The sequence below is a fragment of the Podarcis gaigeae genome, assembly GCF_964106915.1.
Source record: "Podarcis gaigeae genome assembly, chromosome: 15".
Classification (NCBI taxonomy): domain Eukaryota; kingdom Metazoa; phylum Chordata; class Lepidosauria; order Squamata; family Lacertidae; genus Podarcis; species Podarcis gaigeae.
In genome coordinates this window covers 43,435,139-43,461,778 of record NC_139692.1, presented here as the reverse complement: position 1 = coordinate 43,461,778, position 26,640 = coordinate 43,435,139, and the positions used below count along the sequence as shown (strand labels likewise).

The following is a 26,640-nucleotide window of genomic DNA, read 5'->3' as shown; positions in this document are numbered from 1 at the left end:
GCGCTGTCCTTCGCGGGTTCTCTTCCCCGCCCCCGTTAGAGGGGCGGAGAGAGTTTCGGGGGGCACGCCTCTTAAAGGAGCCGTTCAGCTTTCTCGCTGTTACAGGTACTGTACTTGGAATATTATTATTATTATTATTATTATTATTATTATTATTATTATTATTATTATTCCTTCTCCAAGGCGGCTTACACAATTCCATACAACACAGATTATATACAAAAAGCTAAAAAAAAAAAAAGGCAGTAGAAGCCAATCGCTAAAAAGTTAATTAAACGCTGATACAGAACTCTCCAAACTGTGTTTTGACACATGTGTCTGCTGCAGTGTGTAGGTGTGTCATGCAAACGCTCCCTGCACTCCTCCCGGGGCTGGAAAGGGGTTGGTTTAACCTCCGGTTTGCTAGTAAACCTGAATTAGTGTGTCGCGAAATGATGCATGTCTAAAATGTGTGTCACCAACATGAAAAGTTTGGAAAGCTCTGCTCTAATAGAATTAAAACAATATTTTTTAAAAAAATAAAAAATCTTAAAATGCAGAGCATAATGAAAACAATAAACACAGCACTGTTAAAATACATTTCCTTAAAAAGCAAAACAAAACCAGTGACTTCCCATCCAGCCTTGCTCCCCCCCCCCCATTCCTTGCATGGAGGGGGAAAGAAGATGATGTTTGGAGGAGTCTTAATGTGCCCCTTGTGCTAAATGATGTCTGCCAGGCTTCCTTACAACAGAGATGTTGCTGGTGTTCCTATATTTATAAGAAATTATCATAAGATTAATGAAAACGGGCATGACAGCTGATAAGTTACATCTGGTAGAAAGGTAACAAACGGGTTTCCCTTCTTCAAAGCATAAAGGGAGCTCTGACAGCTCCACCTACTGTGCCTATAATGAATAACACCGACCAATTCACAAGGTCAAACCATTTTATTCAATGGATGGCTGAGGCTCATTCATAAGCCATCAAGAGCACAAAATATGGTCTGAAGCTCAACATCAAAAAAACAAAGATCATGGCCACTGGGCCCATCACCTCCTGGCAAATAGAAGGGGAAGAAATGGAGGCAGTGAGAGATTTTACTTTCTTGGGCTCCATGATCACTGCAGATGGTGACAGCAGCCACAAAATTAAAAGACACGTGCTTCTTGGGAGAAAAGCAATGGCAAACCTAGACAGCATCTTAAAAAGCAGAGACATCACCTTGCCAACAAAGGTCCATATAGTTAAAGCTATGGTTTTCCCAGTAGTGATGTATGGAAGTGAGAGCTGGACCATCAAGAAGGCTGATCGCCAAAGATTTGATGCCTTGGATTCTGGTGCTGGAGGAGACTCTTGAGAGTCCCATGGACTGCAAGAAGATCAAACCTATCCATTCTGAAGGAAATCAGCCCTGAGTGCTCACTGGAAGGACAGATCCTGAAGCTGAGGCTCCAATACTTTGGCCACCGCATGAGAAGAGAAGACTCCCTGGAAAAGACCCTGATGTTGGGAAAGATGGAGGGCACAAGGAGAAGGGGACGACAGAGGATGAGATGGTGGGACAGTGTTCTCGAAACTACCAGCATGAGTCTGACCAAACTGTGGGAGGCAGTGGAAGACAGGAGTGCCTGGCGTGCTCTGGTCCAGGGAGTCACGAAGAGTTGGACACGACTAAACGAATAAACAACAACAAAAGTGTTTCCATATATATCGCATAATGCCCTAACATGATTTACACAGTGTACATATGTACATATGTACATATACCAAAGAACCGCCATAGATAAAACGATAAAGTTTATTATTTAGACAAAGGATAAGATAATGAATTCTGTTTATACATTCTATATGTTGTTAAGCTGGCACCCCCAAGCCTTAGACCAGGCATAGGCAAACTCGGCCCTTCAGATGTTTTTGGCCTACAACTTCCATGATCCCTAGCTAACAGGACCAGTGGTCAGGGATGATGGGAATTGTAGTCCCAAAACATCTGGAGGGCTGAGTTTGCCTATGCCTGCCTTAGACTCTGAGCACTTCCACTTGCATTTATAAGGGTGGGCTTCTTCCTGTGAAGGGTAATAACAATGAGTAATCATTAGCAGTTTATCAACATCAGGATGAGCGATAACAGAACTGGCAGGAAAACCTTTTGGGGTGACAGGTGGAAAAGCACCCATGCCTGCCTCTCCTTTTGTCTCTCCATTTAAATGGTCATATAAATGTTAAATAAAATTCCGGACACCCGAGGTGTTGGTGACTTACCTGTATCCTGTGAAACTTACCTATCCGATGTACCTTCCTTCTATGACATATTTCTGATGCTCTTGGTGGGTGGGCTGTGGGGAGATCGATCTATGGATCAGAGGCTATAAAAATTCTGGTTTCCTTTTATTTGGGGTTTTCCTCCCTCCTGCGTGCGGTGTTGCAACAGTTTATTTCCTTTTAAATAAAGATCAGGCTTACTAGCTGCTTTCAGTATACCCCGGTTGGCCTCTGCTTTTCTCTCCTACTGATAAAGACCTCTCAAGGGACTCTATATGGGCTCTGTAAGGGAATCAGAGTCATCTCTGGCCAGTGGGCATGCTGGGCTGAGCCAATGGGAATTGGACTCTGCACAGCATCCAGAATGGCCACACGCTCCCCTGGATTAGCCTTCCCCCAACCTGCTGCCCTCCAGGTGTTGTGGACTCTAACTCCCATCTGCCCCCAGCTGGGAGTTATAGGAGTTATAGCCCACGGCACCTGGTTATGGGAAGGCTGCTTTGGGCTGAGCTAGCTGGGCTCTTACTCATCTTCCACACCTCCTAAATTGCTTTATTTTTATGATCCACCATAAAAGTTTTGGTTTGGCATCTTGGAACAGATAAAATGAGCCAGCTAGACTTTGACCCTGTAAAAAAGGAGGGTGTAACCAGGGGGGAATATATACTTGTGTGTGAGAGAGAGAGACTTGAAGTCTCCTTGAGGCTTCACTTACCCACTATCTGCTTCTGCGTCATCTACAAACCTGCTCTCCTCCACCTCCAGATCATTTACAAACATGTTAAAGAGCACCCCCCACCCCCAACATGGAGAGGGCACAACTTTGCTACACCTTTCTTGATTCACTTAGAACTTCATTTTCTCTCCCCAATTAAATAAAAATAATTGTATACAATTGATGGGAATGGGATGGGCGGAAGCAAGGGAAGGGGACTGCCAAGAGGCTCCCAAGAAGTACTTAAAAAAAAAAAGATGTGCTGTGTGTGGGCACCCATAAAAACCAAGGTAAAGGGCAGAGCTGAGCAACCAGTCAGTCTGGCAGCAAACATGTATTGTCTTGATTGGAGTTTTTAAGCAGCTTTGAGCAAAACCTTCCCTGGGGCTTGGAACAGCCAACCAGCTGATTTCTTTTCCCCACCTACACTTCCTATTTATGCATCACTTAGAGACCGCTGTGATTAAGCAGAAAAATGTTGTTGAAATAAAACAAATGCACAAGCCTCGGCGTTGGTGCCAAGTGGTCTTCATGGGGCAAGAAGCCAGCAAACCTGAAAAGAGCAGAGGCCCAAAGTGCTGCCAACTTTTATGCTTTTTGCTGTCTGGCTCGGCTCCTGTGCCTTTAATTACAGCCTGATACACAAAAATGAAAAAACAACAACAACTTTCTGCATTGCCCATCATGGCAGGGAAACAAAAGGTGCTTGTAACTCATTCGGATGTAGGTAGGCCTGCTCAGAAGTAAACGAGGGTGCATTGTATGTAACCCCGAGGACTGCTCTGTTTATACCTTTTCTTCTCCTAGCCCTGCAAAAGTATTGTGTATCATCATACTTATTGGCCAGGTGGACCTGAGTCAGACAGCCACTTCTCAGTTCAGGATTGCATAGCTATAGGGAGTGGAGCATACAACCTGCAGTGCCTGGGCCACACTAATAAAATGGGCAATTTTCTTCTGGTGCGATAGTTACATTTTGTGTAGCAGGCTGCAGAATGCGCAATGTGGCCCTGAGGCAGCATAATTCCTTGTAATAGCCATGGGGCAGCCTTCACCCACCTGGTGCCCTCCCAGCTGATGGGAATTGTAGTCCAAAAACTGAAGAAAAGCACCAGGGCTGAAATAGCAAAACATTTTCTTAGGCCTAGAACACTTGGTGATGCCAGACTTCCCTCAGTTAACATAGTCGCAAACTTCTCCCCAGCAGTGTTCAACCGACGCATTCTGCTTTCCCCTGAAAACCATTTCACAAAATAAAAATGCAAATTTGCTCCCTCTATCACAAAGCAGGAGGCTGCCCCACTGGAAGAGAGAGGCTTTCTTAGAGCCAAGCCAGTAAGATGTTCCATGAAAATAAGCTAATGAGACAGAAACGTTTGCCACCCCCAATGCAGACAGACGGGTCAGGGACTGTTTAAGGCTGCTGGGATGATACTCAGTGGCGTAGCGTGGGGGGTGAAGGGGGGGCGGCCGCACCGGGCGCAACATCTGGGGGTTAGGGTTAGGGGGCACAAATCCACGGGTTAGGGGGCGCAAATTATTTGCCTTGCCCCGGGTACTGACAACCCACGCTACGCCACTGATGATACTTTCCTGGTTTGGTTTTGTCAAAAGCTCCCTGTGTGGGTGGGGAGAAGGACAAATTAAGAGCCCATAGCAGATATTAACCAGCAAAGTAATGATAAAATCCTATTTTTTTCCAAGACTTCATTTCAGGTTATGCAGGGCCTTCTTAAAAAGGGAGATGCCTGAAGGCAGCAGCGGAAGACACACCTGCAATAATTCCTCATACAGGTATTTGTATTGATATTGTATTTATTTGTTTGTTTGAATATTTATGATTGTTTACATAAATATATGTAAAGCATAATTAGAAAAAACAACGAAACAGCAACCAGTACTAGTTGGTTAAAAGGAGCAAAATCATATTGTGTTTAAAAAGTGCAAATTTCAAGAGACATCTGAAGGAAGGCTGGGGTGGTTCCTTCTGAACTTCTACTGGCAGTGAGTTCCATAGGGCAGAGCCCACTACATGAAAGGTTCTGTCCCTAGTGAACACCAGCTGAACTTCTGGAGCATGGAGTACACCCCCCCCCCCCCAAGGAGGTGGCCCACCAGAGGATTTCAGTGATCAAGGTGGAGAATAAAGGATCAGATAGTCCTTAAGGTACCTTGGTCCCAAGTTGTTTAGAGCTTTGTGAGTTAACATGAAGACCTTGAACCTGGCTCTGTAGCAAAACAGCAACCAGTGTGTTAACTCTATATTTACTTTTTTAAATAATCTGCATGTTTACACCAAGGAGAGTGAAGCCTTTGGTCCTCTGGGTGGCGTTAGGACTCCACCTCTCATCAGCCTCAGCCAGTATAGCCTGCAGTCAGTGATGATGGGGGTTGGCAGCATCTAGAGAAACACAAATTCCCCATTCCTGATTTGCAGTTTGGGCATTTGAATGGCAAGCCTGAAGTTAATATTTTACTTTGGTAAAACACCAAAGGTCTGGCCAGCCTGACCTTCTCAATTGTAAGCCAAATATATGCACTTAAACCTACAGGAGCAACTGTCAGACAGCAGAAAGGGTGCAACTTTTAAATGCTATCAAAGAGGCCTCTGAACCAGGGCCCTTAAAAGCTGGAAGGGTCTTGTCATCTATGGTGATGGGCAGGGGTGCTCCTTTGCTTGGTCCAGCGGAGGAATTCCTTCACCTGGAAGGGAAGAAAACAGATCAAAAGTAAACACATCTGAAAGGAGCACAACGTTTTTTAAAAAACAAACCAACCCCATCTTGGCTAGATGATGATTTAAATTTGTATACTGGCCTTGATCAGAAGATTACAGGTTTACAGCCTAACAGTGCAAACTGAGAACACAACATAATGGTGAAACAAACAAATAACCGCCCTCCTATAAGCACATTTAAAAGACCATAGATTAATCAGCCACAGACCTGGTTATAGAGGAACATTCTTGCCTGGTGCCTGATATAAATATAATATAGATATAATAAGTAAGACAAGGCTCGTGTTGGGCTGAGAGCGGAGCCAGATCTTTACCCTGAGTACAATAACGTTCCCTTTCATTGGCTCTGTGGTCAGTGGCTAGATTTAAATCACATGAGACTGGAGTGTACACTCCCACCTTCAAAGATCAAAGGAAGGGAGAAAGCTAAAAGAGGGCTTGTCTGTAACTGTGGCTCTTCGCATGGTCACATGTGCAGCCACATAGCTGTGTTTTGTGCCCATTCTGCACAGGTTCGTAAGTTGCACGCCAGGCTACAAAGCAGCAGCACCACCACCAGCACCAACATATCAACATGCCATAACACCCTGCTCTTGTGTGCTTTTGGGGTCCTTTTGAAAGGCAGCTTCCAGCACCCAGAAAACAAGGGATGGCAGTTCCAAAGTAGGCCTCTCTCTTGGGAAGACTGCAGGTTCCCTCTTGCTTGCCTGGGGTTGTGTTGTTCTGGGGTGCATTTTCCTTTGAGGCGAGGGGGGGGCTGACAGGCTCCTTCACAAGCCCCATATTGGTTGGGAGAGAAGGGGGTGCCTCTAGGTTTTCTGCTTCAGGCTGCACAATGCCGCTGGCCAGCCCTGCTTTGAGGAGGAGTTTTTTGGGCCAGCTTCATCACTGAGCTTTCTGAATAAGGACTGGTGGCAAAGATACTTACAGAAACGTGTTGCTTGATGAGTTGCACCCTATCCCAAAGCACTAAAATAAAAATAAAAAAGGAGGGGTTTCAGTGCCACTGGTTTCAGTTAATGTCTTCCAGCTGCATACATTTCGGATGGGAGCTGACTCTGTGGTTTTGGCAGGGCAGTGATGGCTCACCTGTGGCTTTCCAGGTATGGTTGAGACCCCAACTCCCAGCAGCCAGCAATGATGGGAATTGGAGTCCCAACAGCATCTGCAGAGACACAGGAGAGCTACCCCTATGCTAGGAAGTAGTAGCAAGTAGAAATCTTGCAAATGTGTACATAGAATCATGGAACTGTAGAGCTGGAAGGGACTCCAACAATCGTGCAGTCTAACCCCCTGCATTGCAGGAATATGCAGCCGGCCAGCACCAGTTACCCCTGACCTTGGTGTTAGCAGCACCACGCTCTAACTGGCTGAGCTATAACACAGGAGCAGCTTTGGTTCCCACCTGACACAGAGCCCTCAGCCCTGTTGAAATGGAGTGGCTGGAAGTGTCTCCCCCACCTCCTTTCAACCCCGCTTGCTCCTTGCTCCTTCCTCACTTTCAACAAAGCAAGCAGAAGATGGGGAAAAGGACTGTGGGTGGGAGGCATTTTGGTCTGAAGCACAACACTGTAGCTGGGTCAGAAAGGTGTTCCCTGAATGGCGCCCCCTGCTGGCCGAGGCAACACAAGGTTTCCCTGCTGGTCTCTGCCATCTAATAAAGGGTGGTGATACACTTGGGTGCCTCTTTAGCTTCCAAAATGAAACAATGTCTGGACAGACAAAAGAAAGGACTTCTTCTCACAGCATATAGTTAAACTACGGAATTTGCCTTCAAAAAGAGGCATTGATGGCCACCAACTTGGATGGCTTTAAAAGAGGACTAGACAAATTCATGATGGAGGAGGCAGCTATCAGTGAAAACTAGCCAGTGTCCGAGGTAGGAGGCCTCTGAATACCAGCTGTTGGAAACCACAGGGGGGAGACTGATGCTGTTGTGCTCAGATCCTGCCTCTGGGCTTCCAGTTGGGGCATCTAGTTGGCTACTGTGAGAACAGGATGTTGGACCAGATGGGCCCCCCTTGGGTCTGATCCAGCAGCCAGGCTCTCTTCTGATGTTCTAACATACCAGGTCCTTCTTACCTGTGCAATCCGCTTCCATCGAGCCACAATGCCAAAGAGGATAGTGAAAAAAACGACCACAGCCGCAGCAATGACAGCCTCCATTGGGAAAGGGAGATTCCCTTCTGTTGGGAAAACAAATGCAACCCGCCTTCTTAGCTGGATTTTGGACGTGGAGTATCAATGCTATTAAATGCATTCAGTGAACAGCAGAAGCTACTTTACACTAGGTCAGGCTGTTTGCCCATCTCATCACAGCACAGCCTACTCTGACTGGCAGCATCTCCCCAGGGTCTCTGGCAGAGAGAAGTTCCCATCACCTACTACTTGGAGCTGCCTGAGATTGAACCTACCGTATTTTTCGCTCTATAACACGCACCTGACCATAACACGCACATCGTTTTTAGAGGAGGAAAACAAGGGAAAAAACATTCTGAATGAAACAGTGGCTGTATCATTTTTGTGCTTCAAATCAAATCAAATCAAATTTTATTAAACGGTCACAGACCAGATTAACTCGTACAGCTAGTCAGCGAAGCATAACACCGGAAAAAAACAAAGGACAAAAGACAATTTCAATACAGATTAGGCCATAACAGCAATTTAAAATTAGACAGCATAAATAAAATTAAGTATTTGCCTTCACCTGCATATTGCTCTTGTTTCCTACGCCTAATAGCGGCTACACAGAATTTGGCAATGTTGAGTTGTTTTTTTTGTGCTTCATGCTGTGACCACAGACATGTGATCTGATGGTGAATTTGGGGTGACCCAATGCAAAAATCCTGAGGATCCATGTAGATCCATGTATTGTAACCACGTTTTTGCACCATTGCAGCCCCAGGCAACAGTGGGTACGTGATTTTTTTTTTGGTGCATGCTGTAGCCATGGACATGCTATGTGCTCTAATGGTGAATTTGGGCTGACCCAATGCAAAGATCCTGAGGATCCATGTGGATCCATGCTTTGTAACCACGTTTTTGCACCATTGCAGCCCTGTTTTTGCATCAGATCATTGCTATGTGATCTGATGGTGAATTTGGGGTGACCCAATGCAAAGATCCTGAGGATCCATGTGGATCCGTGCTTTGTAACCACGTTTTAAGTGGGGAGGGAAGGAAAAATATAGAAGGGACAAGGAGCACGAGAGGGGTGTGCGGAGAAGCAGCTGGCTAAGAATGCAGGAGAGGGGTTTAAAGGGGGGGGGAAAGGAAGGCAAAAGTCCACCCACACACCCACCCAAGCCAGCCCTCCCTCCCTCTCTCCCTCTCTCTCTCTCCCTCTCCCTCTCTCTCTCTCTCATCTGCATGTTTTCCGCTGCCTGCCGAGTCCCCAGACGCAGCAACAGCACCGGAGCACGGAGAAGGAGCAGAGAGAGGAATTAGAAGGAAGGACCTCTGCTTTCCTCTCTACTTGCCTGGAGGGGAGGGGTTGCCTGGAGGGGAGGGGATTTCACTGCTCTTTGTTCCGTTTGAGCAAACAGCAACCGAAACAGAACAGGGTGGGCAGTAAGACCCTGAGGCAGAATGCAGGAAAGCAGCAGCCTCCTCTCCTCCTTGACGGCGCAATATGATTTTTGCCTGATTTTTGCCATGCACTTGGGACAAACGGCTCCAGGGACCACACATTCGCTCAATAACACGCACAGACATTTCCCCTTACTTTTTAGGAGAAAAAATCTGCGTGTTATAGAGGGGAAAATACGGTACATGCAAGGTGCCTGGTCTACCACTGGTCTCTCCCCAAACACAGGAGGCTGCAGATTTGACGATTGTGAAAGCCCAAGAGTGTTTTATGCTCTCCTAGAACCATAAATGGAACAAGAGTGTGTTCAGGAGGTCCACAGGGGCAACGTAGATATGGCGGTCCTTATTTTGCCAAATGCTGGCTCCTACCAGCCACTCCTGGATCTCAAATTGTGAACATGAACCAGATGCTTAATATTCTGGGTGATGCCTTTGAGTCTATACTCAGGAACTGGGGTGAGGGATGGGATCCAAAGGTCATCTAATCCGAAGGCGGGACCATTAACCCTTTAGTCCCTCATCCAAAGAATCTAGTCCAGGAGCAGTGAAGTCGAGGGACATGTTCCCTTGTTGCAACCTTCCAGAGATCACATCCCAGAGGTGGCCAGGGCCAAAGGCAAAGATGTGCAGAACTATGGCAGTGACTCTTACTATCCCCTTAAAACTCCAGCCACACAAAAGCCAGAGTCTAATGTACACTCCCCTCTCTCTATTCTCCACCCAGGTAAGCGAGAGGCATTACAACAATTCAAAGACAGCGGGAAAGTGCCTGACGTGAGCCTGGAGCAGGGCTGGGGAGTGTTCTGGGGGCCGGAGAGAAAGGCCTGGAGGTCCTGAGCTTCCCCAACCTGCTGATCTAGACACAGCAAACAAATGGCTTCTTCGTAATGACTACCAGGGCCTTGATTTCATTTGCTCCCAGTTACAAACACTGAGCTGCTGATAACACAGCAGCTCCTGGGGGATTTAGAGGGCTGGTCCTGCCTTCACAAGGTAAACCAGAGAGAAAGCTGACCCCTGTGTGTGCTTTCAGGCTTAATATCCTGGTCTTTGAAGACGACCTTGCACAAGGCAGGACCTGCCTGCAGCCAACACAGGTAGGAAGGGAAGATGTCAAGGACATCAAGGCAAGCACCCAGCAAGAAGACTTCAGCTGGCTGGGCTACAGGCCCCAAGTGGCCAGTGGGCCAGCCACATCACAGCAGTTGCATTACCTTCAACAGTCAGGTGGAAATCCCTCTTCTCTGTTATCCCATCCAAACTAGCCACGCAGGTGTATATCCCATTGTCGGATATCTGGGCCTTTGCAATGGTTAACTGAAAGAGCTCGCTGGTCTGATAAATGTGGTAACGGGATTTCTCCAGGGTCAGAAAGCTGTTGTCCTTATACCAGGCCATCTGAGCAGGAGGGTTGGCCTTTGTGTGGCAATCCAGTGTCACATCGGCCTGTTCTTCCTGTGGGGGAGGGTCTTCTCCGCTGAGGATGGGGGGGACTGTGGAGAACAACAAAGGATCACATTCAACAGCACCCATTCCTCAATTCTTTGATATTACGCTTGAATGAATATTCAGAGCAGAGAGAAGGGGGGGGCTTGTAAAACCCCTCAAGTGCTGTAGCACTGGTCCCAAATGACAAAAACAAAATAGCAACCATTAAAAAACAAACTTTTTAAAAAAAAAACCAAGGTTGCTTCTGTCATTGTGCAGGCAGAGCACCCAGGTCTGTAACTGCACAGAAACCAATTATTTTATTATTTATACCCCACCCATCTGGCTGGGTTTCCTCACCTACTCTGGGCAGCTTCCAGCAGAATATAAAACATAATAACACGTCAAACGTTAAAAACTTCCCGATACAGGGCTGCCTTCAGATCTCTTCTAAAAATTGTGTAGTTTATTTCCTTGACATCTGATGGGAGGGCGTTCCACAGGGAGGGGTGCCACAGGGCGTTCCACAGGGAGGGGTTCTATAAAAATCAGATTTAATTTTAAATGCCATTTAATTTCTGGGCAAAAAAGGAGAAAAATCTAATTAAAAAATGGACTAGATTCTCTCATATTTATGTATGTCTATCTATCTATCTATCTATCTATCTATCTATCTATCTATCTATCTGAAATTCTGTAGAGCACCCAGCCTACAGCTTCCCTTCCTCAGAAACAGAGAGCCGGCCACTCACAACGGACATCCAGGACCACAGAGATCATGACAGATCCATCTCGGGCCAACTTGCAGGTAAAGGAAACTCCGTTGTCATCTACAGCGACGGGGTAGATGCAGACGCTGCTGGCATTCACTTTGTTTCCATCTTTCAGGTCGACCTGCGTGTCCCCTCGGAACCAGAGCAGCTCTTCTCCCTGGCTGTTGTTGTGCACTGTGCACACGAGGGACTCTGCTACGCCTGGCTTTGTTGACAGCTGGTAGTCAGCAGTGTTGCCATTGATAGCCAGATGGGTGCCTGGGGAGGGGGAAAGATGTCAGTCCCATGAAGCAAAGTTTTGTAAAAAAAAAAAAAAGACAGACAGACTCTAAAAAATAGCATCAATAGTTGTCCTGATCCCCAAAATCAACAGTTTGGCTGAATGAGTGAGAGGATCATTTAATCTTGCCCCACACACTTTAGGCAATTCAGATGTGGAACTCCATTGGGAAGCTCACGTGAGGACCCACGCTGGTTGCGTACCTGTGACAGCACAAGGCAAAAGTGCGAAGAAGAAGAGAGTTGCCCTGCAAAGGATGCCTGCCGTCCCCCCTGAGGCCATCTGCGAAGAACTCTGGCCCAAGACCTGCAGCAGAAAGGAAGCAGGAGAGAGTCATTGTGTGCCTCGTGGTAGCGATTGCCCCCCGTAAGGTTGGAGGAGCGCCCAAGTCACCCAAGCTCACCCACCCCAAAGTCAGCACCATTAATAATAATAATAAATAAGAATAAGAATAATTTATTATTTGTACCCTGCCCATCTGGCTGGGTTTCCCCAGCCACTCTGGGCAGCTTCCAACAAGGATTAAAAACACATCAAAATGTCACACATTAAAAACTTCCCTGAACACATACTTCTTCACCCAACAGCCCGGGGTCTACAAATGCCTTCCACATTTCGGGGAGTGACCTGTATATGTATTGAAGCTATGAGAAATAGCCCCCCACCCCAGGAAACGCCACCTTGCTACCCCACTGCATTCTTCTCTGCCAAATACTGACACTTACGTTGGGAAAGGCCAATCGTGTGGGCACTTGCCTTGAAATGGAGAGCAAACCACGGCCTTCCTTGGGCTTTTATAGGCCCCCGTGGTTATATGTCTTTATTGCCGTGCAGAGACAAGTGATCCACTCGAGTTCAAGGCCGCGTTCTCTTAAGGACTTCCTGGGTAAACACTGGGTGCTTCTCTCTCCCAAAAGGAAGCTGGCCAAAAAAACCTTTCCCAGATTTATGGCCGTGGCTGAGGCAATGAGTAACAAGCAGCAAAGTGCATCTATCATGGGTCAACCACCCCTGATTTTGACTCTGAAGGCAGCACACAGTGGGCAGAACGCCCTTCCCCTCTAACAGCACTGGGTGCTAAGGGGATGCCTTTGTGCACGTCTTTGTTGTACAAGGTGGCCAAAGGCCACCTTGGAGGAGAGCCAGGCTGCCAGATCCTAAGATCCTACATCTTGCGCCAGCGAGTCACAGCTTTCTGCCCATCTCTTCGCTCTGCTGAAGCAGAATTTATTACTCGCCTAAGCTACAAAGTCCAACAAGATCCAATCCAATATTATGTCAGCTCCTCATCCCTGAAGCCAAAAGGTTGAGAAGAAACTATTTGGCATCCATCCAAATAGAAAGAAAAGAAAGAAATATACATAATTAACAAGTCATTTTACCTCATGCTCAGGGCAACAGCCAGCGTTATTGTCTGGAAATTGTATACTAATGTTGACAGCCATTGCCACAAAATGTGCTGTTGTTTAATACATTTGACAGACTTCACCTACATGAGTTGTAGCCACTGTTAACCCCTTGCCTTGCTTTTGATGCAAGATTTTAAAGTGGAAAATGCTGGTTAGTTCACTAAACCCACTTGGGCCAGGCCGGGGGTTATTATGAGAAGCAACAGGGCAAAGTCAGTGCCCACAGGGCAGGTGGTGTTGAAAGGATGACTCTTAATGAAACCAAGGCCGCATGGCAGGATCTTTGTTATTCCTCTGCTCTGATCCAAGGAGGACCATTTTTCCATTTTGCAAAGAGAACTGAAATCTGAAAAGGAGCAGCCTTAGATCATACCAAAATAACACAACGCTGGACCTAACTGAGAGGTGCTCTAGCACCGAGGTCAGAAGGAAGCTGGCATAGAAGGAAAGTGTCTCAGAAAAGGTAACCAATGGGGCCACTTACCACTTCTCAGTCACTCCAATTTGCTGTCACATTGGATGGGGTGTTCTTTCCTGTGCCTGATGTGGCTGAGCTCGCAGTCATTTATTAAATTCCAATTTCTTGAATGATGAGAGTTGCCACCAGGGGGAGCAGAAGCATAAGATTTAGGGCTGTCCTTTTGCAGCCTTGGGATATTTGCATTCCTTCTATTTCCAAACTGTAGGATGGAGGAGATTGAATGCAACGTGGCTTAGAGGATGCAGGAGGCTCACACTTTAGCCAGGACCCTGCTGTAAGGGTGGTAATGTAAAATTCAACTTTTGAAAATGTGCTTCAAGTGCTTTGCATACAGGATTGAGCTAATCTCTATGGCTACTTTATTTGGTGGGAGCTAAAGAGAAGAGGAAATTGGGACGCAGGTGGCGCTGTGGGTTAAAGCCTCAGTGCCTAGGATTTGCCGATCGAAAGGTCGGCCGATCGGCGGTTCGAATCCCTGCGGCGGGGTGCGCTCCCGCTGCTCGGTCCCAGCGCCTGCCAACCTAGCAGTTCGAAAGCACCTCCGGGTGCAAGTAGATAAATAGGGACCGCTTACCAGCGGGAAGGTAAATGGCGTTTCCGTGTGCGGCTCTGGCTCGCCAGAGCAGCGATGTCACGCTGGCCACGTGACCCGGAAGTGTCTCCGGACAGCGCTGGCCCCTGGCCTCTTAAGTGAGATGGGCGCACAACCCCAGAGTCTGTCAAGACTGGCCCGTACGGGCAGGGGTACCTTTACCTTTAAAGAGAAGAGGTGACAGTTTCCCATAGATCAGAGTTGAGATTTAAAAATGGGGGCTTGCTCATTCTTCCTGCCTTAAACCAATATGCTGATGATCACCACTGTGAGAATTGGGTTGGTTCTCTGAAAATTAGGGGGCACAAAATATCCAGGCTGACAGAGAGCTAGACCAGGCATCTCTTTTACATTTGTCACGAGACTACAATTTTGCAATTAGACAGAAAGATTTGCTGTGCACCGTGGAGATTTCTGTGCCTTCTTTGGAAGCATCTGGCAACAGCCACTGCAGCAAATTGGCATCCACCAACTGCAAGCCCAGGCCATGAGACCAGGTGGAAAGGGAGTGCCAGTCAATAGAGCTTTTCTTGGGAACATGTTGAAATAGCCACAAAACGTAATTAATTAGTCGTTACCAGTCAGTTCAGCATGTAACTGAAACACACCTGAGAAGAAAGGAGATCTAGGACGTGATAAGCTGAAAAGCTCACTTTCCACATTCTTAACCTCCCGGTCTTAGACCTGGTTTGGACCAGGTTTCAGACAGGTGTAAAGGTGAGAAGGGAACCTCATGACCTGGTAAAGACACAGCAGACACAATATTTCAGAGTGCTCACCCTGAGCCTTTTGGTCTCTCTCACCACCCATAAAAATAGGATACCTATTCACTTGACGCTGACACAAAAGCCCCACTCGTACACCATGTAATAGAATGAAAGTTTGCTGTCTTCCCCTTCTTCTTCCTCCTCTCTTCTCTCTTCCCACTTCTCTTGCCCCCAACTGCATGCTGCCTATGACAGTAATGTCTCACACTGAATATAAATAACCTGAACAAAGAACTCCACAAACTAAAAACTGAGACACTGTATGTACCTTTGCTACCTGTCAGGGAACTGCCATCGGACGAACAGGTGGTAGAAAGGATCCAGGAGAATAGGTGAGACTCTGCAGCAGAAGAGGGAACCAGTAGGGGGAGAGCAGGAGCTCAAAGGGAAAGGGAGTCGGAGGGGAGGCTCTGGGATACTTCCAGTGAGAACAGTGAGGAGGTAACAAGACCCCCTTTAGCAACCCCCACCCCTCGCCGGAAGCTGTCACGCAGAGAGTCCAGGAGGCGCATGTCCGTCAAACAGCTTTTATGTTGGAGTAAGTTGGACCTGCCAAAATCCAAAGGCAAGACAGCGGTCATGGTGGTGGTAGATCTATTAACTAAGATGTGTCATTTTATAGCCTGTTCACATGCGGTCACAGCGGAGGAAACCGCCAAGTTGTTTGTAGAGCATATTTTCAGGTTGCATGGCGCCCCCTTGAGGGTGGTCAGCGACAGAGGGAAACAGTTTACTTCCAGGTTCTGGAGGAAACTCATGAGCTTACTGCACGTGGAAATCAATTTTTCAACTGCCCGGCACCCAGAAACAAATGGGCAAGCGGAGAGGGCAAACGGGATTTTACAACAATACCTGAGGTGTTATGTTCAGGACAGAGAAAATGATTGGGTAGATAAGTTACCTCTGGCAGAATTTGCCTACAACAACGCAGAGAATGAGTCCACAGGGATGAGTCCCTTTCTGGCAAATTATGGGTGTCATCCCCGGGCTTTTCCAGGAGAGGGAGGGGAGAGGTGGAGCGTGCCGGCGGCGGAACATTTTGTTGAAGAGATGGAAGCGATCCACCGTCAGCTCCAACTCAACTTAGAGAAAGCCAAGGAAGAATATAAGAAGCAAGCAGACAGAAATAGGAGGGAAGGTGAAACTATAAGGGTGGGAAACCGGGTGTGGCTATCCACCCAAGGACTACCGTTCACGGGAGGGAGTAAGAAATTGAGACCCAAAAGATTGGGACCCTTTGAGGTCATACAGCAGGTCAACCCAGTAGCATTCAAACTCAGATTGCCCAGTCACATGAAATTGCACCCAGTATTTCACAGGTCATTACTGTCGCCGTACCGAGAGGGACGTGAGTGGGGGGAACGTGAGAGGGAGGTCACCCAAACGCCCGTGATAGAAGAGAGAGAACGTGACATGAACGTGGCAGGAATCATTGATTCCAGGTGGAAGGGGAATCAGGTGGAATATTTGGTAGAATGGGAGGGGGAAGTAGAGTCAGAAAACACATGGGTACCAGCAGAGGCAGTCAATGACGAGATTTTAATAGAAACGTTTCATAGGCGTTTCCCAAGGAAACCGCAGCCCGTGGCACGATTTAGAAGGGAACATTTCGGGACCACCGATGAGGAAGGGGAGTTTGAAGGGTTCCCAGAGTCAGGGGTGGATGAGGAAGCAGACTCCGACGAAGAAGAGGAAGACAGGGCAAGAGACGGTAAGCCGTGGCAAGAAGTGTTTGAATCCACGGACGACGAGGAGAGTTCCTTCAGGGGCTTTCCACCCTCACTGCCAGTGGGAGAGGAGGCGGGAGGGGGTGAAGGGGGCCCTGGGAGGGAGGTGGATGTCAGGGAACTGCCATCGGAAAAACAGGTGGTAGAAAGGATCCAGGAGAATAGGAGAGACTCTGCAGCAGAAGAGGGAACCAGTAGGGGGAGAGCAGGAGCTCAAAGGGAAAGGGAGTCGGAGGGGAGGCTCTGGGATACTTCCAGTGAGAACAGTGAGGAGGTAACAAGACCCCCTTTAGCAACCCCCCCCCCCTCGCCGGAAGCTGTCACGCAGAGAGTCCAGGAGGCGCATGTCCGTCAAACAGCTTTTATGTTGGAGTAAGTTCCGTAGACGCCCACTGTCGGATACTACCAGCGACTGACGGAGTCATGCTTTGGGGGGCTCCGTTAGAGACTTAGGTTGGCTGACCAGCCAAAACCCGGAGGGATCAAGCTTTACGCACAAGCAGGTCATTATCCCATCACACTACCCAATAAAATCTTTTAATAAAAACATTTTTTTTAAGTGCTTCCAGGCAGGTCTGTGGCTGTTAGGGAAGAGGAGGAAAAGGAAGAGGCTGAAAGAGGGCAACAAAAAGGACCACAATCCTTCCAATATTTACAGTTGTGAAATATTACTCAGACTTTTAGTTGCAAAACAGGGTCCTCTCCTGGAAATACTGGAATTTGAACGTATGGTGTCAAAATATAACTTGCAAAAATGATCAAATAAATCATATGAATGAGAAGCAACATAGAATCAAAAGAAAATAATTACCAGCAGAAATGGGAAGGAGATTTTGGTTATATTAATGAATGTGTGACAGTGGCTCTGGTTAAATATTCCACAGCAAACTATAAGTGTTAATCTCAAAGTTGAGTTAATCATGCAATAATGATACTATTATTTATTGCACTTATTACTGTAGTTTTGCCACAAAAGGTAGCTTGAAGCAATTTATAAAATAGTGCAAGGATTAAAAAGATAAAAGAGAATAAAAGCTAAAAATACATTTATACATATAAAATGCAGGTCTAATGCATTCAATACCATCATGTCCTAATCATACATATAGAACAGCAAGCTATTTCTGTTGGGAGTTGTAAAATGAATAGTGGCAATTTGCAGCATATTTAATGGGCTTAATGGATATTTATCTTGGAACCAGATATTCACAGCAAGGTGTTAAAAGAAATAGAAACGATTGCATGTTATATACTCCCAATGGATCCATTAATCCTACACTTAGGATCCATCAAAGATTCAGGTACTGACAAGTGACAAAGAATATCCATGTTATAACTGAAAAAGAACAAGAACTTCCACATTGGAAGAGTGGAACATTGGACAGAGGATGTGACTAAAGCTGACTACGGTAATCAGAATAAAGAAGGACAGATAATCTCACAACAGTTTTGTGGGGAAATGGAGTGTGTTTATAATGTACTGGTGTAATGGAGTGCAGAAAAATGTAAATCCATGTACTTTTATAATTTACTTATTTTATTTGAATATGTTACATAGAGAACGAGAAGGGAAATGTGCATTATTATTATTCTTTATTTGCTTCACTTTCTTTCCTCTCCTTAATTAATATTGTATATTATTTATTTGTACATGACCTGAAAAAATAAAATAGAAAATTAGTGTTTGTGTGTGTGAGAGACTTTTTTGGTTAAACTTGCACATCATCGAAATCCACTTGACTGGAGAGAAACTGCATTTCCTCACCCTCCAAACACGGGGTGAGCGTCTCTAATTCCATATAGGAAAAGATATTCAATGTTTCGTGTTTCTTTCCACTTGACAACAAAGTCTTAACATTCAATTCATTGTCATGAGAAATGGCTTTTGGCCTCCTTTTGTCCTGGTTACTTCTGAAGAGGCTTTCAAAACCCTGCATGGGATCCAAGGGAAACTTCTTCTCATGAGCAGCTCCTGTTAAGTGCAACACGCTTCAAAGAGAATACATTCTCAGTGAGCCATTGCTTCTTTCTCTCTTATCTTTGGGGGTCCAAATGTTAAAAGGTTTAAGTGCAACAGATGCAGAACCACAGAGCAGACCTAATGGCTGGCTGCATTATGGGATGGATAAATACACAGCCAGCAACCGCAGAGGTCCGAGTGAGTCACGAATCATTCATGGCTTTAGTCCCATTATGAGAACAATGTTCCTACAGAGGAATTCCTGCAGGGTCAATGCCTTCTCCCAAGCCCGCTCAGCTTCCTTGATTTCACAACTCTGCATACGTCAGTCTCAAGAAAACCTCCGCAAACAAACCTTGAAAGGGTTTGGCAGCCTGCAGGTGTTTTCCTTCCCACCTGTGGCACCAACTGACCACGAAGCTGATCCAAGGGTCCCCGTCCAAAAAGTCCATTATCTTCAGATCTTCTGGGGCAGCCTTTGCCAACTTATTTATGGACTTTACTCTGCATATACTGCAAGATGCAGTGATGGTCACTAACTTGGATGACTTTTAAATATTGAACAATTTTATGGAGAATGAGACCATCTATGGCTACTAAGCACAAGTGATTGTGTTCTCTCATCACTGTGAATATCTGATGCTCAATTAAACTTTATTGTTATGATCTTGGATCAGATCAGCCACTAGAATACAGTCAAACACACAGAATCTCGGAGTTTACAGGCAAAATATCAGTTGATGGTTATCAAAAGTAGCGAGGTGACTGGCCATTGCGGCAACAGGAGGCTGGACTGGTTGGAGTCCGTTTGGTCAGATCCAGAAGGCTCGTTTTATGTTATCAAAGGAAGCAGACCCTTTTAAGGAAAATTGGTCTTTTTTTGCAAGATCACGGTCAGTATCTATCTGGTTTTTTTAACGTTTGTTATTTTGTTTTTTAAAATTAATTTGTAAGACATGCAGGATAAAAATACAATAGCTAAACAAGATGATAGACAAATCTAATAAATCTCCGTGTTTTCTCTACCAGACGTGACGCTGCACACGCGGGTATCCCATTCACGTGAACAGTTGGTTACGTCGACATCATCTCTACCCTTTCCACGTCTCCCGCTTTCAGCCCCGCCCCTCAACCTCTCCGTCATCTCCTCTGTCGTCTTTCATTGGCTTCCGTCATGCTTTCTCCCGCCCCCTTTCTCTCTCCCCCCGCTTCTTTCCATCCATAGATTCCCGTTCTATCTCTCCCAACTATTCACCAACCTCGAAACGCTTTTTCTCTCTCCTCCGGGCCCTCAAGGGTTAAACAACGCCCTCTTTCGCGCCATAAGCCCGCCCTCCAGCCTTTGTTATTGGCTCTCTTTCCCCCTTCCCCTTTCCTATTGGCTGTTTGCCGTCTTCTCCGATTGGCTCGCTGCCCTGCTCCCTCCTCGCCAATCGAGTGTCGAGTTACCTCAGCGAGCACTTTTCCTCCCCTCAGCGGCGGCGGGCGAGCGGCCTGTCACATCTGAGGCGGCGATGGCGGGCCGGGGCGGAGGCGGCGGTCTCTTTCCCTTCGCTTTATCTTCATTCTTCTTCTTAGTATTTTTGTTGTGGCGGCGCGGGGTGGAGGCGGCGCACATTAAGAAAGCGGAGGCGGCGGCCTCCACGGAGCCCTCGGCTGCCGGCGGCGGGGCGGCGACGCGCTACCTGGACGAAGCGGAGCTGGGGGCATCGCTGCGGCGCTTGGCGGAGGACGAGGCCCCTCGCGGCTTGGCCAGGCTCTTCTCCATCGGCCGTTCGGGCGAAGGCCGGGAGCTGTGGGTGCTGCGCCTCAGCGCCGACCTGCCGGAGCCCGGCGGCGGGAGCGGCGACGTCGGCGACCCGGTGGGCGGACCCCCCATCCCGGGCCGCCCGCAAGTCAAGCTGGTGGCCAACATGCACGGCGACGAGGCCCTGGGCAGGGCCCTGGTGGTCCGCCTGGCCCGCGAGCTGGTGGCGGGGTGGCTGCGCGGGGAGCCCCGGGCGCAGCGCCTCCTCAACGGCACCGACCTCTACCTCATGCCCAGCCTCAATCCGGACGGCTTCGCCCGCGCCGAGGAGGGCGACTGCGGCGCCCAGCAGGACGCCTCCGGGAGGGAGAACGCCAGGGGGAAAGACCTCAACCGCAGCTTCCCGGACCAGTTCGGGGCAGCTCAGCCCGACCTGGCCAACGTCCCCGAAGTGCGCGCCCTCATGGAGTGGATGCGGCGCAACCGGTGAGGGGGAGGCGGGGCTCGGGCGCAGTGGGCGGGGCTCCGGTTGCGGGGGGCGGGGTTTCGTGGCGCAGGGCGGGTCAGGCGTCTCCTGGGAGGCGGGGCTTCCTCGTGCTCAATGAGTTGAGGTTCTGTTTGTGGGCGTGGCTTCACTCGAACAGGGGTGAGGTCTCGTGCTGGGGCATGGGGGGTCTCATGTTGCAGGGTGGGCTAGGTTTATCTTGACAGTAGGGCTTCATCCTGAGCCCTGCTTTGAGCCCTGCTTTGGCTGGGGAGGGATATAAAAATTATTATTATTATTATTATTATTATTATTTTGAGGCATTATTAGCATCCATTAGTCACTTATTAATGCCTTCTAATTTTTAATGCGAAAATTAAAACATGAGGCTTCTTTGTTTTGGGGTGGGACCTCTGCCATGGGCATGGCCAGGATTTATGTTAGGGGTGCAGTTGCCCTCCTCCTTGGCTATGCCCATGGCTTGTCTTACCTAGGTGCTTCAGTCTTTTGCTGGGCTGGGGTGGAGCCTTATAGTATGTTGACTGGTGATTTGGGATGGGTTCTTATTTAGTTTGCAGAACCAAGTGTCTCTTGGTGGGTGTGCTTTGCATGGGGACAGGGTCTCCATGCTGTATGGGTGGGGCTTTTGGGGGGCAGGTGTAACCTGGAATCTTAGAATTGTAAAGTTGGAAGGGACCACAAGGGCCATCTAGTCCAATTTCCTGCAATGCAGGATTTTTTTTTTTGCCCAACATAGTACGTTTACCCACAAGCTTGAGATTAAGAGTCTCGTCCTCTACTGACTAAACTATCCTTCTGGCCCTTATTGGTTGGCAGGGCTCATTTGCGGTGGGAGGGCGTCAGCTTTATGTGGTTGGGTGCAGCTTCCTTCTCTGGAGGTGGGATCTCATAGTCATAGAATTGTAGAGTTGGAAGGGACCCTTGGGTCATCCGGTCCAACCCCCTGCAGTGCAGGAATCTCAGCTGATTTAACTGATAAAGTTCTGTAGAATGTGTTAAGGGTGTGTGAAAACAATCAATATCCAAGGATCCCCCAGGCATGTACCTGCAAATGATGGCGATGTCAGGCATCTTCACTTGGCTGCAAGTGGTCAAACGCCAGGTGAAAAATGTGCCTGGCTCCTGGCGAATTTCGAATGCTGTGACAGATGGCCATCCAAAAACTGTTTAAAACCTCCAAGGAAGAAGAGTCCACCACCTCTCATGGGAGCCTGTTTGTACAGCTCTTACGGTCAGAAAGTTATTTCTGATATTTAGTTGTAAACTCCTTTCTTGTAACTTGAATCCATTGGTTTGGATCCAAGCCTCCAGAGCAGGGGAAAACAAGCTTGCTCCATCTTCCAAGTGACAACCCTTTAGATATTTGAAGATGTCTTTCATATTTCCTCTCAGTCTCCTCTTTACCAGACTAAACATGCCCAATTCCCTCAACAGTTCCTCATAAGGCTTGGTTTCCACCCTTGATCATCTTGGTTGCCCTCCTTTGCACATATTTCAGCTTGTCAATATCCTTGAATTGTGGTGCCCACCTCCAGGTGGGCCTGGGACCAAAACAAGACAGAATACAGCGGGATTATTACTTCCCTTGATCTGGACATGAGACTTCTGTTGATGCAGCTTAGAATAGCCTGAGTTCTTTTTACTTCTGTATTACACTGTTGACTCATGTTCAGCTTGTGGTTTCCTAACACCCCTAGATCCTTTTCACATGTACTACTGGCAATTCAGGCGGCTGCTGTATTATATTTGTGCTGCTGGTTCTTCCTGCCTAAGTGTAGAATCTTACATGATGCTTGGCAGGCCAGGCTTTTCCTTGGGGGCCAGGTCTAATAGTGCTGAGCCAGTTGAGCTTTCATTGGTTGGCAGAGCTTCTTGGCTTAGGTGGTGGGATCCCTACTGGGTGTTTCAGTCAGGGCTGGGCCGCCTCATATGCTGTCTATGTTATTTGGGGGTGCAGTGGAAGGTTTTAAGAGGTCCATGGGTGGCAGTTGTTCTGTACTGGGTTGGGGACACTGGATAATTGGATGTCTTGGCTTGTCCCTTTTTGAAGCCCAGGAGCTAGCTTATTTTCTCATGTGGGGATGGAAGTATTTTCTACATTTTTAGCTGGAAACCAAAAATCAGGAGGCAAAGCCTCAACTAGATACTAGGGATGAAAACGTTTATTGAAAACTGCAATTGTGTTTTGTTTTATTGCCACACCATTGCTGTTTTTCATACAGAAGAGTAAATGTAGAAGAGGGAGAAAATGTCATGACCCAAAGAAGGTGACATGCTAAAATGTGTTGGGCAACTGTAATTTTCCTCTCTTCATTCCTGGCATCCTCTTGAGGCTCAGGTGCTGTGTTGGTTATTTTCCAGTTCCCTTGGTGCTATCTGCTCTTAATTCCCTTCCCTATGTCACAAAGTGGATTAAAGAAATAAAAACATAATACTGTACTATCAAAAAGAAACCAACATAACAACTAAATAGAAGTGACAGAAACACCAGCAGTTAAACACATTTCCATCACCTGGTACTTAAAAACTGAGGTGAGAGACCTTAACTAAGTCAGATGGGACTCCTTTGTGCTATCACAGAGATAGCCTGGTCCTGTTCTGTGTCACCACCCTTAACAACTCTTATGAAGGGGAAACAGACAACAAGGTTTCAGTAAATGATTCTCAGTATAGGTGTTCTTCTGTGGGTGAAGCCAGTTTCCAGGTGGCCTTCATTGTTGTAGAGAACTGGGTAGGAGATCTGGAGTGTGTAGTTAGAGAAGCCACAGAGAGAGGATTTTACCCTTCAAGAAGTATCTGTGGTTATGATGGGACTTTAAAACAATTTTTGATTCTGAAGGTCCAAGGGATTGCACATTTTTGATACTGTCGTATCTTGGTTCTCGAATGTAATCCATTCCGGGAGTCTGTTCGACTTCCGAAAATGTTTGAAAACCAAGGCGCAGCTTCCAATTGGCTGCAGGAGCTTCCTGCACTCAAGTGGAAGCTGCGTCAGACATAAGGCTTCCAAAAAAAGTATGAAAACCAGAACACTTACTTCCGGGTTTTCGGTGTTTGGGAGCCAAAACATACAAGTACCAAGGCGTTTGAGAACCAAGATACAACTGTACTGTGAATGGTTAGGATTCCTGGCTGGTTGGGGGGTAGTTGTGGTTGGAGAAGATGCTGTTTGTATGGCTTGTCCCCTTTGCACAGGAATGTATTGGCTACTGAGAGGTGAACTGGGTTTGCTTGTGGCAAAAACATGGTAAGAAGCAGTGTTGCCTTTGGTCACTGCAAAATACTATACTTCCAAACTTGAAATAAATTTATTATCATGCAGTGGTCTTGATGTTCTGTTGATGTTTTTCTGCCTGAATGAAAACAAGAGCTCAATAAGGATTTGCGAATGTGCTTGTTGCCGTTCTAATGTACAAAATCTGACTTCTTATGTTGGGTGTCTCAAGATCTTCCATGTGACAATGCACATTCAAATCTACATTCTCTCAGCTCTATCTGTTTAAAATTACCTCAAATTAAAATAACAGAAGCCGCTAAAGCTGACTAAACAAGGCAGTCCTTTGTGGTTGCCCTTCTGCCTTGTTATAGGGCTTAAAATGATTACAATTGCAATACTATGTCACTGGTACAAAACTGAATAAACATCAAGCTTTATGCATGCTTTAGTTTAACAATTTATGAGTTGTTTTTCTTGAATAGAATGCAGTGTTCTGGTTGGTGCTCAGTAGTTTGTTAAAATGGGGCTTTTCTGATCTTGGCGGGTTTAAAAAATCCAAATGCGTAATATCAAGTGCTTTTGGAAGGAACCCTAAGTTCCTTTATCAGCTGAGAAAAAAGCTTAAAGAGTACAGTCACTTGTGACAGGGCTAAGGAAATCTTGGCTGTTTCCTAGGCACTTCCATTTCCTAACTAGTTTGCAAACTTAATTCCCATCAGTCTTAATCTCAATTGGTGTTGACAAGCTTATAGGAATAGTCACCCTAAGATTTCTATGCTTGTAGGTTCTGCTGCTTGTAACTTATTTTTATGACCTGGCTTCTTGTGTTTAGCACCCAGTTTGTTTGCCAACTTAATTGCTGATAATGGTCTGAATTGGCTTTCATCTCTAATACTAGTTCCTTCATTGTGAACTGGCTTTTAAAATACAGGGGTTGGTGTGGTCCCCCCTTCTAAATGCAGCACTCTGTAAACTGCATCACACTTACTCAGGAATCTTCTTCTCTTGTTGACAAGTTGTTTTGCAGTTTCTGAAAAGAGCCACTGTGTTTCCTCCAAATGTTGATTGTGCTGCTTCATTAAAGAAATTTAGTGTGATGGGATAAAACATGCCACATTAATCTAATTGCATCTTTACCCTGCAGTTATCTTTTCTGGTTCTGATGACTGTTGCGCTTCTGTTGAAAACAGGTTTGTGCTTTCCGGGAACCTGCATGGGGGATCTGTTGTTGCAAGCTATCCATTTGATGACTCCGCTGTGCACAAGACCTCTGGGGTGTACAGCAAATCTGCCGATGATGAGGTATTCAGGTATTTGGCAAAGGCTTATGCATCAAACCATCCCATAATGAAAACCGGCACCCCAAACTGCCCTGGGGAGGAAGAAGAAACTTTCCAAGATGGCATCACCAATGGTGCTCAGTGGTATGACGTGGAAGGTAGGCTGCTCAAGTGAACTACTTTACTAGTATCTTCCAAAAGAGTAGCATGTTGCTCTTTATTGTCACTTTACTGCTGCTGGAATCCTGCAGGCAGCATCAAGGTGATGACATGATTGGTGCTGTTTATTGATTCTATGTGTTTGCATTTCATATGTCATTCAACAAAAGCTATGTAAAGAAAATGCCTGGCTCAATTGTTGTCAAACATTTTTTTATGATATAAGCAAACTTTTATAGCTTGCTTTGGCACATTGCAGCTAGCTAGCTAGCTGTCTGTTGGTGTTGCCTAATTTTGTTTTAACAGGAGAAACTTTCTCCCAGATTTACAAAGCACTTATGGAGCACTACTGTGTGCCACCCTTTTACTGTTGAATATGGCCTGTAAGACGTAGGTTGATGGGTATAGATACTCCATTGGACTTGAGGCTGCGTTGCTTGAGCATGTGGTCTTTGAGCTGTCTTTGGTACTAGTGTTGCTTATCTGCATTCAGAGTACTGAATTTGTCTGTAGCTGCCATGCAGAGCCCTCCGAAATATGCTGACTTGAAAGTAAGCATTGCTGAATTCATTTGAACTTCACGACTAACTGGTGCCTAACCTTCCTTGTTTTCCTGTGCGGTCCCACATTCTCTTTCCCATTTTTTTTAAATTTTTTTTTTTTTTTTTGTATTTTGCCTATTATGCTGTAAGGCTTCAAGCATGGATTGTGTTTTCCTTAATCTCTGTAAAGCTGTAATTTGAAAAAAATGAGGCACTTGAAAAATAAAGTTCCCAAGAAAGTTTGCTTATAATTGCAACACATGGTGCAATTGGAGAGAACCCAAGGGCCAGTCTTCCAAAACTTACAATTCCTAGGTTGCATAAAATAATTTCATTTTTGGGAATTGAACTGTGATAGAAAAAAAATTATAGGGTCTTCCTGTGGGAGTGACTGCCAGTATGGTATGTTAGCCTTTATTATCACACCTGATGGTGAGCTTCTGAGCTTTACTGGTGGCTGAGCATAGGATTTACATGACTTTGAAATGG

At 46.5% G+C, this 26,640-nt stretch overlaps 2 protein-coding genes and 2 long non-coding RNA genes across 7 annotated transcripts in view; 3 read left to right on the top strand and 1 right to left on the bottom strand.

Moving 5' to 3' along the window:
- Nucleotides 1-10: 10 nt before the first annotated feature.
- LOC310832970 lies at nt 11-10,492 on the top strand. Its single transcript, XR_014558491.1, has 3 exons — nt 11-105; nt 4,664-4,753; nt 10,009-10,492. It is a non-coding gene; the product is annotated as an uncharacterized lncRNA (long non-coding RNA).
- Nucleotides 4,757-20,275, bottom strand: TMIGD1 (transmembrane and immunoglobulin domain containing 1; the record flags this gene model as incomplete). 4 transcript variants are annotated; one of them, XM_083715271.1, is made up of 7 exons in its annotated part: nt 20,151-20,275; nt 11,969-12,071; nt 11,465-11,743; nt 10,499-10,777; nt 7,779-7,882; nt 6,625-6,665; nt 4,757-5,662 (listed from the first exon to the last, which is right to left on the bottom strand). In XM_083715271.1, the coding sequence occupies exons 2-7, from the start codon at nt 12,045-12,047 to the stop codon at nt 5,659-5,661; spliced, it is 786 nt and encodes a 261-aa protein (XP_083571397.1). In that variant the 5' UTR covers nt 12,048-12,071; nt 20,151-20,275. The 4 variants fall into 4 exon arrangements, with proteins under 4 accessions (XP_083571397.1, XP_083571398.1, XP_083571399.1 ...); XM_083715272.1 differs by lacking the exon at nt 20,151-20,275 and adding an exon at nt 12,491-14,015; XM_083715273.1 differs by lacking the exon at nt 20,151-20,275 and adding an exon at nt 13,659-14,015.
- LOC310832979 lies at nt 13,936-15,292 on the top strand. The gene is made up of 2 exons (XR_014558501.1): nt 13,936-14,064; nt 14,432-15,292. It is a non-coding gene; the product is annotated as an uncharacterized lncRNA (long non-coding RNA).
- Nucleotides 20,176-26,640, top strand: part of CPD (carboxypeptidase D) — a 38,411-nt gene continuing 31,946 nt past the window's right edge. Inside the window, exons 1-2 of the mRNA XM_083715022.1 lie at nt 20,176-20,934; nt 25,361-25,608. Of these exons, the coding sequence (XP_083571148.1) occupies nt 20,216-20,934; nt 25,361-25,608 (967 nt within the window). The 5' untranslated portion in view covers nt 20,176-20,215. The remainder of the gene's footprint in view (nt 20,935-25,360; nt 25,609-26,640) is intronic.